Source organism: Monodelphis domestica, chromosome 1, assembly GCF_027887165.1.
Source record: "Monodelphis domestica isolate mMonDom1 chromosome 1, mMonDom1.pri, whole genome shotgun sequence".
NCBI classification, from domain to species: Eukaryota; Metazoa; Chordata; class Mammalia; order Didelphimorphia; family Didelphidae; genus Monodelphis; species Monodelphis domestica.
This window is the reverse complement of record NC_077227.1, coordinates 562,265,175-562,284,912: the sequence shown is the minus strand read 5'-3', so window position 1 is coordinate 562,284,912 and position 19,738 is coordinate 562,265,175. Positions and strand designations below refer to the sequence as shown.

Genomic DNA, 19,738 nt, shown 5'->3' with positions numbered 1-19,738 from the left:
TATTCACCACCACATGGGGGAAAATAAACAAAACAAAACTGAAAGTAGTCTGAATATAAATTGAAGCATAAAACGTTTTCATTTTTTTCCTTCATTGCCTTTTTTATTCCTTGTATAGGCAAGATATGTCTTCTTTTACAACATGCAAACACGGAAATATGTATCATGTGATAGCCCTAGTCTATAACATATTACCTGCTATCTTGGAGTAGAGAAAGGAGAATGAGGAACAGATTAAATGTATCTCTAAATGTAAGAGAAATATTATCAGAAAAGTATTATTAAAATTGTTATCTACTTTATAATCTGGACAATTAAAAATAAACATTTTTAAAAGTAGACAAGACCATAGGATTTAGAGCCAGAAGAATCTTAAAGATTATATAAATGTAACTCTCTCATTCTACAAATAAGAAAAATACAGCCCAGAAAAGAGAAGTAACAGTGTCATGTGTAAATTCAGTTAGTATGTAGTGAAATATAATTTTATATTCTTTTTTAATGTTTTAATTAAAACTTTTTTATTATAATTCACTGCTATTGACATTCAAAAACAGAAAGCTTAAGTCAAATTTCTGTCCCTCCAAGGTACAAGAACTCAGAAATGAAATATTTTTTCATGTATATCCAAAAAAAAAGTGCCAAACATTGTAGTGATGTTTTCAAAATTAGAACAAGGACTATTAGTTTGTTTAATTCTTTTTTTAAAACATTATTTTATTGCAAATTTATATTCTGTAGCTATGAAACCATACCTTGTACCAGTACTGGCATGTTATGCTAATATGATTAAATATCATTTGCATCCTTAATTCATTCCCAAATTTCTCATTCAAACTATAGGGGTTGCAAGACTGACATAATTCAAAGAAAAGCAAAATGATAGAATTTAAATTGGTGATAGAGATTACCTAGTACAGCACCCTAATTTTATAGGTGAGTTAATTGAGGCTGAAGAGTTGAAACACTTCATAGAAAACTACATAGCTGACTAACAATGGGAAACACAGCTAGCATGGACTAGAAAGGAGATCTGATTTTTCTATTGTTATTCTATCAACTGCAGAAATATGAGTCTAGTTATTACATGTAACAAAGTATTGGGGACTGAGGCTTACTTTCTTGTTTGTGGAGGATAAATGTAAGACATAAGGACATAATCTAATGCTTTGTTAATAATACTAAAGAATCCTCACTCATCCCAGTCCTCCTTACTAAGGACTTGTTTACCTTGGTAATAATAATAATCTAAAAATGATAATTTAAATAACAATAATAACTAACAACACTGCTAGGCACTTTCATCCCCATATAGATGAAGAAACAAATGCTCATTAAGTATTATAAATCTGGTATGACAGCTTCTTACTCCAACTTTAGCAGTTATATTTACATTATTATTTTGCTTTGTAAGCTGTTTAAGACTCAGTTTTCTCATCTTAAAAATGAGAGGGTTAGAGTATTTTACCTTTAAGGGATCTTTAAAGATTTAAGGTCTATGATCCTAGGTTGACTTGGTTGACATCTTGCTGGCCAAATCATTTACATTTTAGAAAGATTTGTATCTTTTCATTTCTGATCATTGCAGATTGAGCAAACATCTGTTTTTACTCTGCCTGGAAGATGGTGGGAAAAGTGACATAAATAAGTCAAAATCTGTGTAAATTATGTAAATAAATAGTGTTTCAAATGTGTTGTGGGACTTGATTTGGATTGCTGGAACTAAGTGTCAATTGACACATGATTGTTGATGATTCATGCTCAGTAAGGATGACACAGCTTCTGATGTGAACTACCAAAGAAGGAAATCAACTATTAAAGCAAAACTTAGTTTTATTTTGAAGAAATAGAAGAGTAGAACTCTAGAAATGACCTCCATTGTATTTTTCATTAATATTCATTAGGGATCAATGTAAATGAAGAAATTCTACTACCTGTCTTCTTGCCATTTCTATATATCAATGCAAAATGTATTGTTTCCCTTCTAATCTTGTTTTCATGTGTTTGTAAATATATAATATTTTTAAATAGAATAGAATAAATTATTCATTTAATTTTTAATAATGTTCTCTTTGTTTTACTTGATCATAAATTCTTCCCTCATCTATAATTGTGACAGGTAAACTTTTTAAGTTCGCCTAATTTATTTATAATGTTGCATTTTAATTCTAATTTAATTATCCATTTTGACTTTATCATTGTGTATATGTGAGATGTTGGACTAACCCTAGTTTCTGCCATACTGTTTTCAAGTTTCCCCAGCAGATTTTGTCAAATAGTAATTTATTTTCCCAAAAGTTTGAATCTTTAGGCTTATTGAACATTAAATTGCTATGGATATTAACTAACATGTTTTGATTGTCTATTTCTTAGCCAGTGCTAAATTGTTTTGATTGTTACCACTTTATAGTATAATTTGAAATCTAGTATGACTAAATATTCTTCCTTTCATATTTTTCATTGATTACCTTGATATTTTTGGCCATTTGTATTTACAGATGAATTTTTTCTAGTTCTAAGAAATATTTTTGGGTTGTTTGATTGGTATGACATTGAATTGGTAAATTAATTTACATATGCTTGTCATTTTTAATATATTGGCTGGGCCTATCCATGAGCAATTAATGTTTTTTTTATTTTAGGTACAATTTTATGTTTTATAACTGTGTTCATATAGTTGCTAAGTTTATATTGGTAGATATCTGAGATATTTTATATATTGTCTAGAGTAAGTTTTATTTTTTTTAATTTCCATATTATTTATTTTAAATGACTAATCTTCTAAAACCAAAACCCAACTCATACTCAAATAAACAAATGGAAAATCATATGTTTTCATCTTCATTTATACTGCAAAAGTTCTTCCTTTGGAGGTGAATAGCATTCTTTTTTCATAAGTCCTTCAGAATCGTCCTGGATCATTGCATTGCTGTTAGTAGAAGTCTATCACATTTTATTGTTCCATGATATTGCAGTTACTCTGTATAATATTCTCCTGGTTCTGCTTATTTCACTCTGCATCAGTTTCACAGGTCTTTCCAGTCTTTCCTGGTTTCCAAAACCAGAAAAATAAATATATTTACAAGTAGTTATCTGTTCTGTTGTGTTCCTTTTGTTTTTGATTCTAAATTGTATGAAACTTTTTATTGTCTATTTTTTGTCTATTGACTTATTGTTCTACTAATTAATGTGTCAGGACTTAGTTCAGTGAGCAAGTATGTATTATTTTAATGAAAAATTCTTCAGATGAAAATATGGACTGGGTCTTGTTCCATGGCAAATGCAAAAACTTAGGTAATGTTTTATTTTCTTGTTTCATTGCCTTTGAAATTGATATTAGATTTCTGTAGCTCTAGTTACCAAAGAATCTCATCTATTTTATTTATGCATGGAAGAAACCATGTTGTAGAAGAACCATTAAAATGGAGTTTAATTCTATAGGAAAAAAAGAATAACATTGTAAGCAAAACTAAAGCAGGAATTTGCATTGTTTACATCTCTCAATCAATTATGGGATAAGGAAAAAATACTTAGAAGGAGACTCTTGCTTTTGAAAGTCTTCAATTTCTCCTCTTTTTATCAAAAATTCCCTCAAAACATGCAGAAAAATTCCTCATATAGAATATAGAAAGATGAGAACATGGGTATATTGGTCACTTGTTTTTGAAGTCTCCATCCCCTCCCCTTTTGTCAATAATTCTGTCTTCAGCTAATGATTGTCAGGGCTAAAATTAAAAGTATCAAAACAAAGCACATCCCGGGTTGCTATTCAGTATTACAGAGATTTTATTAGATTTGTGAGAGTAAAACGTCACAAGTGGATGAGTTTATTTTATTACTCTCAGTTTTTTACAAAAAATATTTGCATAAAAAGAATATATACATGATTTTAAAGATTATAATTTTCTCAAGAAAAAAATGATTAGGAAAGATTTTTAATTTTTTTTAGTTTTAAGTTAATTTATAAGCTAACATGTCTAATTCTCCCACTAGAAAAATCTAGGTTTAATTTTTATTGTACTTTAATTGACAAAGACTTTTCCAAATGCAATTTTACAAATTTCAAAACATTTTCTTTTACTTATTGAAGTATTTCTCCTATTTCAAGATTCTATGGCAAATTTCCTTTTGAATTATCATGAAGACCTTAAGTGAATGTATATTGATTAGCAGATAATAGCATACTTAATACAGTCCTCATTATGTTGTAGGATAGCATAGAGTTATAGATTTTGAGATGGAACTGACCTCTGAAGTCACTGAGTATAACCTCTTCATTTATAGTTAAGAAAACTGAGGCTGAGAGGTTAAGAATTTTCCCAATGTCATTTTAAAAGTATATGATACAAGAAATAGGAGAAGAGTAAAATAGAGTCAGTCCATCTGACTAGAATGAATGTTGCCTCACTTCTCATAGTTGTACCAGATGTGGATACCTGAGTGTATTCAACATAGAAGCTAGAGATTCAGAATAATACATATAAACTAATTAAGGAATATTATGTACTTCAATAAACTAAGATTTTATAAATGTGAACCAATTACATAACTATTTTCCAAGCATAATATAAAGAACATATCATTATTTTAGTTAGCGATAAAAATACACAATTATGAGATGTATTTAGATATTTCTGTTCAGAAATTCACTATGTTGTTAAAATCTGTCATTTTAAAATCATAATAATTTTGAAAAGAGTTTAATGTAAATGGGCTTAGAGAATATGTTAAAGCAAATAAAATGTGGGTATAACATTAGTTACTACACTGAGTCTATTAATGTTTTGGACATTTATGTGCAATTCTAAGGCATGTGATGAGAGTACATATGCAAGGAATAGAAATGTTAACTATAGAATTTGTAGGATAGGCAGTAAGGTAATAAAGCTATCACTCTTTGCAGATAACATGATGGTTATCTATATCTATATCTATATCTATAACATAGAGACTCCTAGAGAATCAACTAAAACATTAAAGCAAAATAATTAACCACGCTAGCAAAGTTGGGGGATATAACATAAGCTCACACAAGACAACAGGTATGCTAAAGAATGATTTGTATAATCTATTTTAGGCCATTTGGCTTGGTTCTTCAATTTTTACCTAAATAACCTCAGAGAAACTACTTAAATAAACTATGTAGATATTAGTTTCTGCATCTATTTAATTAATGAAGGAATTGAATTAAGTGTCTTCTCAGGTCCCTTCCAGCTCTAACAATTCGATGCCATGATTCCATGTATAGTTCATCTAAGTGAACATTAGGTGGCAACTTAAAATGGATCTATTTTTAACTCTGTCACTTATAGACCTTTAACAGACAATGAAAACTTTTTGTCTGTTTCTCAATTAAGGAAAATTACTATTTAAACAAATTATGTTCTATTTTGTAAGTGGTTTGAAAGATAACTATGAAGCAATGAATGCATAGAATTGTCTGAAAGTGCTAATGAATAATAACAATACCAGAAAAAATATTCATCCTTGTTACCATTTAGAAATAAATATTTATCAAATAAAATGGAAAATCATGAAATTCCATGATTAATAGCGAAGATAAAGAGTAATGGAATTATTGGATTTTCTAGAAAGGAAAATTAGTCAGCCTTGAAAAGATGGTTAAAAATAGTTATCATTTAAACCTAGATTGTAAAATAATCAGCCATAACAGAAAAGGTATAGTAAAATTACTATAATAAAATTAAAATACATGGCAGAATGATATTAGACCCTTTCAATAAAACTTCTCATGCTTAAAAACATAGCAATATAATTTACAACTCAAGGTCAAACTTTTAGTAATTTCTCCTATGTTAAAATGTGGTTGATATAAATTACATACCATATGAAACACATACTACTAAAATGTTTTAGAAATAGCAGATCAATATGAAAATGCTGACACAGTCAGCTTTCCTAGAGGACCTCATATTATCATTTAACATCATTCTGAAATTATGTAGCCATTTCAAAATGAAGACCTATGGTCCAAAATTGCAGAAACTGACATTGAAGAATAGATAGATATGTGCAGGTCCATTTTAGAGTCATTGCTTATGTTATTTTCTTGGCCTTAAAATGCTTTCATTAGAAAGCATTCCCTAAATTTTAACATGAGGGCAACCTTCCCCCTTAATTGTACCTCTCAAAATCTATTAGCAAATGACATCAAGTAGTACAATTACATAGTATTTTTTCTCCCTGTTTAACTAGAAGCTACATCAAGAGTTAAATATCTCTTAGTCAATCTCTCTCCAGGAGGCACTTCATGGTCTGCTATACATTAGGCTCCTTATAAACATTTGTTTCATTATATTCATTGAAATGACCCCATCTTCAGCTAATATAAGTTCTACTCTTCCTAAAAGTACTTCCCTTCTGTAAAATCACTACTGATTGCACTAAAACTATGGTCATACTTTCCTTAAAAAATCATTTAAATCTCAAAGATGGAGAATACCTATGAGGCTAATTAAACTCATAGCTGTATACCGATCAAGTCGACAACCTATCAATAAATCAGGTATCCAAACTTCTAGTTTGATCTGAGTACTTCTTATAAGAGAAACATGTTTTTTTTTTTTTTTAAGTCAGGACTTACCACATTTGGAGACATCTAATAGCTTTTCCTGTGAGATTTCCTGGAAATTTCAACCTATTCTTGAACTATATCTTTTTGGAAACTCTCAAATATTACCTACAGTTTTGACACTAAGAAGTAAGCTGTATGCGAATAGCCCTGTTTAACTGACAATGCTTCAGATATTATCAAGTGCTACATTTGTATCTATATTTTGGAGTTCTTTATATGTGTGTTGCCAGATAGTTCATATATGTGTGCATATTACATATAATATATTATAATAAATTATATTATGTCATACTGTATTTTATATAAGCATGTACTATAAAGCACCACATGTGTATATATAAATGTATTTTAGACATATACACATAGTTATGTTTTGTCTCCCTAATGAGAATATGAGTTCAATGAGGGTAGGAAATGTTTCTTAAAACAATCTTTGTGTCCCTATGCATGCTTTGGTATCCCATGAATAGTAGCTGATAATTATATTTTATAATAATATTGATATTTCATATAATTTTATTTGCTAGGATGTAAACTCTGTAGCATTGTGTTAGATCATAGACTATTGATTTTGGGGTATAAAATTGGGAGTATATTCCCCTTCATTTTGTAGACTGGAAAAATTAGAACAACAAAGGTAAAATCATTTTATCATTTTAACTTTTGAAAAAATTCAGTAATTAAATTTGAACATAGGTCGTTTGACTTCAAAATCCAGTGCTCTTTATACTAACCTATATAAATCTTTGGTATAACATAATATGTAATTATTTAAATTTAAATATCAATTTTGCTTAGTGAATAATTCCAATAACAACTAGAAATAAGAATTTATTTTAATATGAATATATATAAGAAAGGAATACTGTGCAACTGATGGAAAGTTGACTTTAGAGTCAGAAAGACTTGGGTTTGTCAAGTCTGTCCCTTGAGAAATACTAGATGTTATTATCCATAGATCTTAGATCCATAGATCCATAGGCTTAAGCTCTCAGGACATCCAGCAAAATTTCTGACTAAATTTCTGAGAAGGCACTAATTTGTATTGGTAAAAGAGATTCTTTATTGGGAACACCCTCTACCAATAACTTAATAAGTAGTATCTTAAAAGTATAAATGTATTATAAATATTTAAGTCATGTTTTTTAAATTATGAATCTCCAACATTACAACAAATGTGTTTTTATATGTGTTTGCATAACTTCAAATGATTTGATGGTAACTATCCACACCTGTCTATCCTATGTGCCTCTCCATAGTATCAAGAAAATCCTATTTCAATGCTTCATCATTAACAAGGATGACTTTGGATTCACACAGAATCTGTGCCAGAAGGTTAGAAGGTTTAACTAGTACCATCATACTGGAAAGACATTAAATATGATCCTGGTAGCATATTATATGTAAAAGGATTCATTAACAATTATCTGGCCAGTTGTTAATGAATTATTTAACCAGTGAAACTCATTTTATATGTATAGGCACTCAATCCACTTTTGTTTAATTGAATTTGTGCTATATTTTAAATATAGATCTGTTTTTATAAAGTTTATTCATTTAACCAGCATTTCATTTGAAAGGAATGGTATTATGAATGAATTCGTTTTCATGAGGTCAAGCTGCATAAAGCAAATATAGCATTCTTTTTTCCACAAGCATTTATTAAGAAAATTATTATGACTGAATGGAAGTTGTGGCAAAAAGAATTCTTGTCTGGATAAGTAGTAATCTCTATATTTTAAGAAATTTGTTTTAAAAATAGTCTCCTGTTGGACAAGGGAATTAAAATTAATACTTTCAGTTCAGGAATAATATAAGAAAAAATGGAGAAGATTAAATATTTATAATAGAGAGTCTTTCTTCTTGCTGTAATTGTGTGTGTGAGTGTGTGTACATACCTAGGAAAGGAGGGAAGAGCAAAGGAAGACAGGTAGATGAAGTGAATTCTTCTGGTTTATGGTTGCAGAAGAATAAATGCTCCCTGAGAAACTACAAAATGCTGAAGTAAAAGTTACAACTAGGAAGGTCAGAAGAAGAACAAACTGGGTATAAATTTGTGGGCATAAAGTACAAACCATAATGGTGGTGCTCTAGTACCTGGAAACAAAATCCTAATAACCCTTCTCAATTCCAATTTATTCTCTATGCTTATGTATTATATATGCTCTTCTTTAGTATTGTTTTTATATTTATATATAAAAGCTATATATAAAGTAAAAAGTGTAATTTTACTGCCTCTGGAAAGTAACCTAATAAGGAATCATTCCTTCTACTAAGGAAAATAATTATATCACATATTCTTATATTTCAAATTAATTCGTGGTTTGGTTCCTATTGGTAAACTTCCCATCAATTCAGACAACACCCACTTTATATCTTAGAATGGAGGCAATTAGTCTTTTATTGAGGGTTTTGATCCTTTTGGCAGTGTGATGAAAATTCCATGCTCAAAAAATTATATTTGGAGGCATCTGGGTGGTTCAGTGGATTGAGAGTCAGGCCCAGAGACAGGAGGTCCTAGGTTCAGATCTGAGCTCAGACACCTCTTACCTATGTGACACTAGGCAAGTCACCTAACCCTTGTACTCTTCTGCCTTGAAACCAAAACTTAGTATTGATTCCAAGATGGAAGTTAAGAATATACCCATACCTGGAAGAGAAGGAAGCGGGTGCAGCAGAAGCGACAGGAGGCGCCTGACCGACGAGAAGAGGAGGAGCTCGAGGGGACAGAGACGGACGGAAAGAAAAAGAGAGAGACAGGGAGAAAAAAGGAGACCCAAGGCAGACAGTTTAGACTGAGACGGTCTAGACACACAGGAGCGTCTAAACCGAGACAAAAAGGAAAAGAGAGACCGAGAGAAAGAGAGGTATAGATACAGAGAAAGAGAGAGGCAGAGAAAGGAAGAAAGGAGAGCCAAAAGACGAAAAATTGTGGACAAGCAGCCAAAAATAATGGCAACCAGCGGCACCAGCAGTGAGGAGGAGCGGAGCCTCCGGGAGTGTGAGCTCTATGTCCAGAAGCATAACATCCAGGCACTCCTTAAAGATTCCATTGTACAGCTCTGTACTGTTCGACCTGACAGACCCATGGCATTCCTTAGGGAATACTTTGAGAGACTGGAGAAGGAGGAATCAAAACAGCTCCAGGCTTTGGCTCTGCCGGTGCAGAAAGCAGTTATCCTGGCTGAAACAAGGGAAGAAGAAATTTCTCCTCCACCTCCCAACCCAGTGGTTAAGGGTCGGAGACGAAGGGGTGCTATCAGTGCAGAGGTGTACACTGAGGAAGATGCTGCATCATATGTTAGAAAGGTTATTCCAAAAGATTACAAGACTATGGCTGCTTTAGCTAAAGCCATTGAGAAGAATGTACTGTTTTCACATCTTGATGACAATGAGAGAAGTGATATTTTTGATGCTATGTTCCCAGCTTCCTTTATTGCTGGAGAGACTGTAATTCAACAAGGTGACGAAGGTGATAACTTCTATGTGATTGATCAAGGAGAGATGGATGTCTATGTCAACAATGAATGGGCAACCAGTGTTGGAGAAGGAGGGAGCTTTGGAGAACTTGCCTTGATTTATGGAACACCCAGAGCAGCAACTGTCAAAGCTAAGACAAATGTGAAATTATGGGGCATTGATCGAGACAGCTATAGAAGAATCCTTATGGGAAGTACATTGAGAAAACGGAAGATGTATGAAGAATTCCTTAGCAAAGTATCTATTTTAGAGTCTCTGGACAAATGGGAGCGTCTCACAGTAGCTGATGCATTGGAACCTGTTCAGTTTGAAGATGGACAGAAGATTGTAGTGCAAGGAGAACCAGGAGATGAGTTCTTCATTATCCTAGAGGGTTCAGCTGCTGTTCTACAGCGTAGATCGGAGAATGAAGAATTTGTTGAAGTAGGAAGATTGGGGCCCTCTGATTATTTTGGTGAAATTGCACTGCTGATGAATCGTCCACGAGCTGCCACAGTGGTTGCTCGTGGCCCCTTGAAATGTGTTAAATTAGACCGACCTCGCTTTGAACGTGTCCTCGGCCCTTGCTCAGACATCCTCAAACGCAACATCCAGCAGTACAACAGCTTTGTGTCACTATCTGTCTGAAATTTGGCTCCCTTGCTTGAGCTTATGCCTCACCAATCCTTTCCCTCATTTGCAGTACTACATTGGTCATTGGCATTGTCGCTTCCTGTCTGTTTATATACATATATATGTATGTATACACATACACACACACACACATATATATATATATATATAAAAGAAGGAAAGAAAAGAATTGCTTTCATTGCACCATTTTAATTTGGAGCATTAGTTGAAGTGCTGTGTCCAGTTTAATAAATAGTTATATGGAGACTTTGCTGTTACTGCTTCTCTTTGTGCAGTGTTAGTGTCCAGCTTTTGGCAGTGAGTGCCATGCTTTTTGGTGAGGGCAGATCCCAGCACCAAATGAATTGCCATAGAGTAAGAATATAACAGTGGAAAAATAAAAAAAAAAAGAAACATACTTTTCCAATTATTGTAAACGTATTTTTAGACTGGTCATAATCTGACTTTTTTGTTTAAAAAGAAAAAAAAAAACTCCTTACCGAGCTTCTCTAAAGTTTAAAAATGCATGAGTACTCTAATTCTCGGTACAATGGAGAGACATTTGCTTATAGTCAAATAGTAGTTTAGAAGTAGCAGGAAATGTGCCCACTGTCTGCTGGTTTTCAGATGACTTAATATGTTTGGTTTCTTGTTAAAAATTTCCAGACTTTTTGGTCCTGCTAAATTGCCTGCTTCTATTCACCACTAGCTACTGATATAACTTCCCTTATTTTAAAGAAAGCTTCTCTGCTTGACTGTTTCCAGCTGTCATTAGCTGCTTTTCAGCCTGATTCCAAAACTTAGAAGCAAAGACTGGACTAATGTTCAACTAAATTTGTCTAGTGATTCACAAATTATAAAGCGAGTACTCCATTTACCCAATTAGTGCCAAATACTAAATGTCAGGCATTGGACCGAGTGAAAGAATTTGAGATGGACATTCTTCTCACTTTGTAGCTTTTGCTTCTTGCATGTCCTTCATTTGACTTCTGTATAAGCTTTTCTGCCTGATTCCAAGAAATAGGCTTAGTTGGGAGTATATACATGTGGAAGAATCTGTCCTCATGGAATATGGAGGTGCTATGGCTAATGTGGGAATTGTGAGATGGATCAAGTGTGGTGTCAGGTACCTTTTTCTGTCCCATAAAAGTGCATATAATTTAATTTTTTTCTTTTATGTTAACCAGAAATTATGCTGGGTTGAGGGGGTATGTGTGTGTTTTAAGTTTATGTAAAATGCCATATCAGGCTTCCTTTCTCATTCAGCCTAATAATCTATGACATTCTATGAAGTGTAAGTAAAACCTTTCTGAGTCTTTAATATATTTCAGTATTTACCAGCTTTTTGTTACATTACTCTGTCAATGATATTTTTTAAAACTAAATTCCACAGTTTCATAATGTAAACAATTTTAAGGTTTTATTTTCATTGTAATCTTTGAGAGAAAATTGAACTTGGGAGTGAAGCAAGCATTTTTATGTTATGCAATGAGCTTTCATAATGCTTTCTGTTTTTTCTTGGGTATTTACATTGGTCACAGTGTATTTTGTTCCAAGATTTAAGTGTTTTTCAGACTGTTGGTTGTAAAATTTATTCCCAAGGCACAAGCCTTGGGAAGGTAAAAAGTCACCATGTATAAATATTTCTGTTTTTCAGCAGAAGGTAGTGTAAGGGTTTCTAGTGCTTACCTTCATGTATGAGTATTTTTTTCAATTTAACAAATTTTTCTATCTGTATCTTAAGTTTTTCTTATTTACTGTAAAGCCTGATCAAAATAAAAAAAAAAAAAAAGAATATACCCATACCTGTATGCTCATACCCTTAACTTCCATCTTGGAATATATGTATGTGTGTGTGTGTGTGTGTGTGTGTGTATATACATATATACACATATGTAACACACACACATATATTTAACTAAATATATGAGATTACAAAGGAAAATAATTTTATTCAAATGTCATCAAAATATTTTTAAATTTTCATGAATTTCATTTTAAGAATCTGTGCCTTAGTACATGGTCTTAATGATTACATCCAAAAATCACAGGCATTAGATGCTTTGCTTTTAACTGCTCTGGTCAAATAGTTTATCCCTACACCTAGACAGTAATTCTGTTTAACTTTGAAGAATCAGCCAAAGAGTATACTCTGCTGGCACAGACTTCAAGAATTCAAAACTCTCTTCAAATTGCCATAACACATCTGCATATAGCTCTGATAGAACTTAATAGGATATTCAGAGACTTAAAAGACAGTGTTTGAGAATTAGTGAGGCTAGAAAGTTCATCTTCCTTGGCCAAATTGAGCTTCTCTAGTCTCAGGCTTGAACTCAAAATCTTCCTACCTTTGGAGGACCTCCCAGTACTTTCTCTTTTCTAGAAAAGTCTTTGAGCACCCAATACTATCTCTAAAATGAGGCATCAGAATAGGATTTTCCCATTTCAAAAACTAGCCACAAAAGAAACATTAGCTAGGCACTAACAATGTGAGAATTACCTAGCTTTTTTCTAGGGTTTTTGTGCTTCAGTTTCCTCATCTAAAATGTAAGTGGATTGGGTTAGATGGTCTCTAAGAGCCTTCCCAGTTTAAACATTCTCTGATGCTGTGCTCAATGAATTTGTGAACAAATCAAGCCTCAAACCAGAAGTTCACAGGACTGAATGACTAATAAAGCTTGCAGCTACACTTTGTGAATTTTCCCAGGGAGGTCTCTCATCCCAGCACTGGATGAGCTCACTCTGCTAGGCCTGGGAAGTGTGAGAAAGTCACAGCTTGAAATAGTATGACTGCAGGCAACCTAGATTTGTGTATCCCTATGTAGAAAAAAAGCAGCAGGACATCTATTCATGTAACCATAAAGAAATAAGTACTAGTTTAGCAGGAAGACTATATCTTTTTTTTAATAGAGTGTATAAGATTCACTGTTTAGGGATGGTTTCTACATGATCATCATCTTTGTTTTTTAATCATATGTTTTAATTTGACAAGTTATTAAATAAAACTTTAACCCAAGAGAATATTCAGTAAATAAATAAACATATTAATCAACCTCTTCCTGCTGGACATGGTGAGAACAATTAGAAATAGAACACTAAGCCTGTAAGTTTAGGAAACTTGATTTTGAAGACAAGGCATGAAACATATATACATATATACACATATAATTGAGTTTAAGATAATGTGTTTAGAAGTCAAAATAGAAAGCTCTACCATATAACAAGGTAAATGCAAAATAAACACATGATTTAGAAATGACTGATATCATAAACAACTTAGGGGATCATAAATAATTAACTTGTCAGATCTATGGAAAAGGGAAAAGTCAAATCAAAACAAGATATAGAAAATATCATGAGATGTAAAAGTATAAATTTGATTACATTAAATTTTAAAAGTTACTCAACAAACAAAGCAATATAATTGATTAAAGGGCAAGCAATGCACTGGGAAAAATTATAGCAAATCTCTGACGAAAGATTCATTTCTCAAATATATAGAGAACTCAAATATATAAGAATATAAAGCATTTGCCTATTTGCAAATCTTTAAAGGATATGAACAGACTTTTCTCAGAAGAGGAAATTAAAATTATCTAAAACTAACTTTAGTCAAATGATAAATGTTCCACATAACTATTGATTAGACTTTGTAGGGGTCCTTAAACTACAGCCCTCAGGTCACATGGGGCCCCCTGAGGCCATTTATCTGGCCCCCACCTCACTTCCGGAAGGGGTACCTCTTTCACTGGTGGTCAGTGAGAGGATCACTGTATGTGGAGGCACCACAAGGCGTAGCTCACATACAGTACTACTTCCATTGACATAATCATTTGCATGTTCTGAGAACAAGGCACCATGCAAAGGATTATGTGGCTACAAAATGGAAGATGTCAGCATGGTGACCAGAGATCTGGGGGGGGGGGATTCTGCACTGTGTATACTGCTGCCCAGTATAGTGGTGGCAGTGATGGGGCTGTGCAAGGTGTGACAGGCCCATCACAGCCAGCACTGCAGCCTTCGCTATCCCAGACAGCGGTATACAGATTTGTTCATAGTTTTTTTTAGAGTCTGGCCCTCCAACAGTCTGAGGGACATAAACTGACCCACAGTGTAAAAAGTTTGGGGAATGCCAATTAAACAACTTTTAAATTTCAATTCACAAGATGAGAAAAAAGAAAATGACAAATATTGGAAGGAATGTAGAAAAATTGGTACACTAACACACAGCTGGTGAAACTAGGGACTGATAAAACCAGTCTGGGGTACAATCTTCAACCATACTCAAAGAGTCATCAAAATTTGCATAGCCTTTGACCCTAGAACATCTCTCCTAAATCTATACCCCAAAGAGATCAAAGATAGGAGAATAGGGCCTATGTGTATAAAACTATTTTAGTAGCTCCTTTTTTGGTGAAATTTTGATTACTCCACCCTACTTAGTTCTTATTTTATGGCGAAGATGAAATTGTAATCTCCTGATTGGGCAATGAAGGTACTTAGTTCTTACTTTATAGTGAAGCTAGAATTTAAAGCTAAGTCTATTTTTAGATTTTACTACAAAAAGGTTTTAAGTAACTATAAAGGGTAAATTAATTACAAAAAGGTTAAGTAACTAACAAAAGGTGAACTTAACAAAGAAGTATTAAGTAACTCAAAAGATATAATCTAATCAAAGAAAATAAGAACTAAAGAATGGGCAGTCCTGGAGAAAAGCCTCTGATGTGATTGGTAGATGTGAAAAATTAGAGGAGGAGACACAAGAATAAAAGGTCTATGTATTTCACTATATATATATCACTTCCTTTCTCTGGTACCTTTGGTGGCGGTGAGGTGGCTGGTGGTAGCATGCTTGGTCTTTCGGTATCTCGGCTTGGCTACAGCTATTGTCAGGTTGGTGGTGTTTCTGGCTGAGTTTTTTTTTCCTTTTCCTTTCTAACTTTATCCTCCTAGAAGTCTCTAATCTTCTTCAGAGACCTAGTGGCAGAGATCTTGAACTCCCTGGCACAGGTCAGATAAGAGAAATCAAATACTTTCTTCCCTCTTTCTCCTTAAATCCTTCCCTCTATATTAATTAAAATTACCATAAATTTCCAGACTGACTTGGGAATTTTATTTGGGATTGTTCCCTAGCAACCAATTAATTTAGATTTTAAGTCACAACCCTAATATTAGCTCCACATTTTGTAATGGCAAACTGAGGGGATGTCTATCAATTGGGGAATGGCATATGCTTGTAATAAAATACTATTGTTTCATAAGTAATGAAAAACATAATCACACAAACAGACATAAATCTGGAAAGGCTTATATAAACTGATACAAAGTAAAGTAAGAAGATCCAGAACTCTGTATAAAGTAACAACAGTTATATGTGATGTTTAATTGTGAATGAATAAATTATTATCACTAAGTCAAGGATCCAGGACAACTCAAGAGGGTCATAATTTTTAAAAAAGGAATTTAATTCCATTGCCATAGAAGGAATAAAATCTCAATGTAAATTGAAACATTTCATTCTGTAATTTATCCCCTCCGTTTATTTTTTCTCTAGTATAAGCAGTATCTATCTTCTTTCACAACATGAAGAAAATAGAAATGTGTTATATAATAATATATGTTCAATCTCTATCATATTACCTGTCTTCCTAAAGAGGAGGGATTACTGGAAGGGAGAAAGAACATGAATTACAAAATATCATAAAACAAATACTAAGACATTGTATTGATATGTTAACTTGAAGAAATAAAAATATATTATTAAAAAAGAGAAAGATCATAGGGTATTCAGGGTAATCTGGAAAGGCTTCAAGGAGGAAGAGAACTTGAGAAGGTCCCTTTAATTATTTATATGGGGAGAGTTAGGAGGGAGCCGTTGCAGGTTTGGAAATAATTTTCAAAGATACCATTGGCAAGAAAGTTTAAAGGAATATTTGGAGGAAAGTAAATAAACTAATTTACCTAGAATTAGGGATACAGGAAGGAGTGCTATCTCTGGTGGTTTTATACTATTTAATGAACAAAATACAAACTCCTTAGATTCTCATTAAAATGCTTCAAAACTAGGGCTGCAGTATTTTCCAGCTGTATAACTGAAACAAAATACTTGCACTATCTGCCCTCATAAAACAATACTTATATTTCAGGTCCTAATAGGTGAAGCTCCATATTGAAGCCTTCAGTGATATTTTAATTTTAAAGAAATCACCCATTCTGCAATATTTCTGAAAGAAATTTTGTTTTCTCCATCATTTCCCCCAATTATATACTTTCTTGATAGTACTTCTTGAGCTTATGCATAATCTCTGGAAGAAATAATTATTCACAGGGATATTAATATCATGTAACATTCCTAATTTAGCATCCCATCTGAAGGCATGTACCCAATTCATATTTACAAGGAAAATTTATTCAGAAGGTTTAGAAAAAAATGTGAGCTATAAAGACATTTTCCCTAAACTGGAGGAATACTCCACCATACACATAACATCTCTGGATGAAGTATGTTTAAGAGCAAAGAATATTACATAATTCCTAGATACTGGAAGTCCTCCTCTTACATTATGGATTCTTCATAGTTTTCATATCCCTTAAGTGTAGTTTTCTACTGTCCTCCAAGAAGACAAAATTATTAATTAATTACCCTCCAACTTCTGAGTCTTACTGGTAGTGTTTTTCATCAGTAGCAATTCTGATGAGACATTACTCTTCATTGAGTTCACCCAATGAATATGTGTCTCAAGAGACAGAGATAAGGAAGAAGAGGTGAGTAGAGGAGCAGGAGAGAGATAGAGAGAGAATTTGAAGAAAGGAAAGGAGAAGAGGAAGAGATTGAAAAAAGAGAGAGATGAGGAGAAAGGGAGAAGGGGAAAAAGAAAGGTGGAAAAGAAAGAAGGGAAGTAGAATCAAGGGATGGGTACAGAGAAAGGTGGGATTGAGAGGGAAACATTTTCCTCCTCTTCCTACCTCCAATCAATCCTAAGTAGGATCTCAGGACCTTAGCTGTAATTCTTCCAACACAAAATAACCCTGGCACTTTCCTGTGTGTCTGTTGACATTAATGTAGCTGTCCCCCCACCTCCACCATTTCTCCCTACAAAGATATTGCCACAACTTCAATATAAGCTGGGCATGTCACTGAGATAAATAACTGTTAATTGAAATGAACTGATGAAGCTGAATCCATAGTCTATTTTTACTTCAATCAGGATACACATTTTAAAGAATAATGGGTTTTGGTAATGCTGTATACCCAATATAAAGTAAAGCTGGATGGTCTCTGACCTATGTCCTTGGCCTCATTAACATGGCATCCCACAGCAGCTAAGATAGCAGACTCTTAACTACAGAAAAAAAAAAGACAGGTGATGTCACAGCAACAAACTAATGGTATTTTCTAATAATATCTCATTTTGACAAAAATGGAAGGTTAATATCTTATTTACTTTTTTGTAATAATGATATAATTTTAATCCATAGAGAAAGGGTATGATACTATGAAAGGCATAGCTTTAAATATTTTATAATAACCCATTTTCTTCATTTTAATGATATCCCACCACCTTCCAAGGATATAACCAGTTAATCTGCTACAGATCATTTTCTTTCTTAAAACTTGAAATGTATGTATAAATAATATGAAATATTAAATGGGAAAATATTTGGCATATAAGTAATTAAGTACAAAAAATTCACCTTAGTTTTGAGTTAATAAATTAGGGAAATACATGTGCCCTCTAATTTCTGGCTTATAATCATGTTAATTGATAGCAGAAGTACAAAAAAAGTAGTAATTATATTGCAATGGAAACTCACTGCCTGATCTTTTCAGCTTCTTGTGGAAATGGAAAGGCTCCCAGTTTTGCCACTAACAAATTGTGACTTTGGATAAGTCATTTTACTTTATTAGCTCCTACCTAACTTTTTAAAAAAATGAGCAAAGAAGACTAAATGATTACTATTGACACCTAAATGAAACAACAATTTTCAACAGTTCATATTTTAAAATATCACAAAAAAGTTGTATAGTTAGTATGTCTTAAATCAATATATGTTGTTTAATATATTGAAAATACTAGTAACATGATATTCTGTCACTGTTCTAATTTTTCATATAATGGCATTAATCATTCCCCAAAGAAGAAAGAAAAGAAATGTGAAGAATCATATCATATAAGGACTATCTAAAAGGTAAAGTTGATTCCATCTCCAAAAAATTCATATTACTCAGTACAGAAATTACAAAATTCATAAAGGACCAGAGTGTGAAATTGGGAAAAAAAACTAGGATAAGATCTGTATTCTAGACCTAGGTCTGCCATTAGAAAGAATCATGTGATTTTGATATTTCATCTATTCCCTGTGCTATTTTATTTCCTTACCTGTAAAGGAGAGGTGAAGGATATTATCACTAATATGATTTCCAACTCATATTTTTAATGATTCCATATTTCAGAAATATAACAATTGAATCCAACAAATAATAAGTATCATCTGTGTGAAAGATAATTGGCTGAGTTCTGGGGAAATAATGATGACAAATTTCAGAATTTTTGCTCTCAAGAAATTTACTATCTAGTGGGGTGGGTTCAAAGGTATAACATCTGCACAGATAGACATGATAGAATATAGACAGACTCAATATCAAAAGAGAATTATAAGTGAAGAGTTATATAAAAACTTGGGAAAATCTAGACCCTTTTCAGCTACAAAAATACAGGAGGAGTGCAGAAAAAGACTTTGTAGTTAGGCCTTGTGCCAAGAAATGAAGAAAGATAAGAATTTCAATAAGCAGAAATAAAGTGGGACTATGTTCTGTTCATGGAAGATTGACTCTATGAATGCATGGGGAATGGAGAGTTCAGGAAGAGGTCAGACAACAATTTAATGGGAAGTACTATAGAGTATGTGAATGTGAATAATAGGAAATAAGCCTGGAAAAGTAACTCACAAGCAGGTAGAGAACAGTTATAGAGGGCCTGAAATGCCAGGGTAAGGAGTTTGTGTCTCAGCTGATAAGAAATATTCAATGAAGGTTTTTGATAAAAAAAA

General features: G+C 32.8%; 2 protein-coding genes across 3 annotated transcripts in view; both read left to right on the top strand.

The window, feature by feature from the left end:
• CSMD1 (CUB and Sushi multiple domains 1) overlaps positions 1-19,738 on the top strand; it is a 2,624,761-nt gene that overhangs the window by 865,832 nt on the left and 1,739,191 nt on the right. The window lies entirely within an intron of this gene.
• LOC130458357 (cAMP-dependent protein kinase type I-alpha regulatory subunit) lies at positions 9,249-12,424 on the top strand. Its single transcript, XM_056823357.1, has one exon. The coding sequence runs from the start codon at positions 9,548-9,550 to the stop codon at positions 10,700-10,702; it is 1,155 nt and encodes a 384-aa protein (XP_056679335.1). The 5' UTR covers positions 9,249-9,547; the 3' UTR covers positions 10,703-12,424.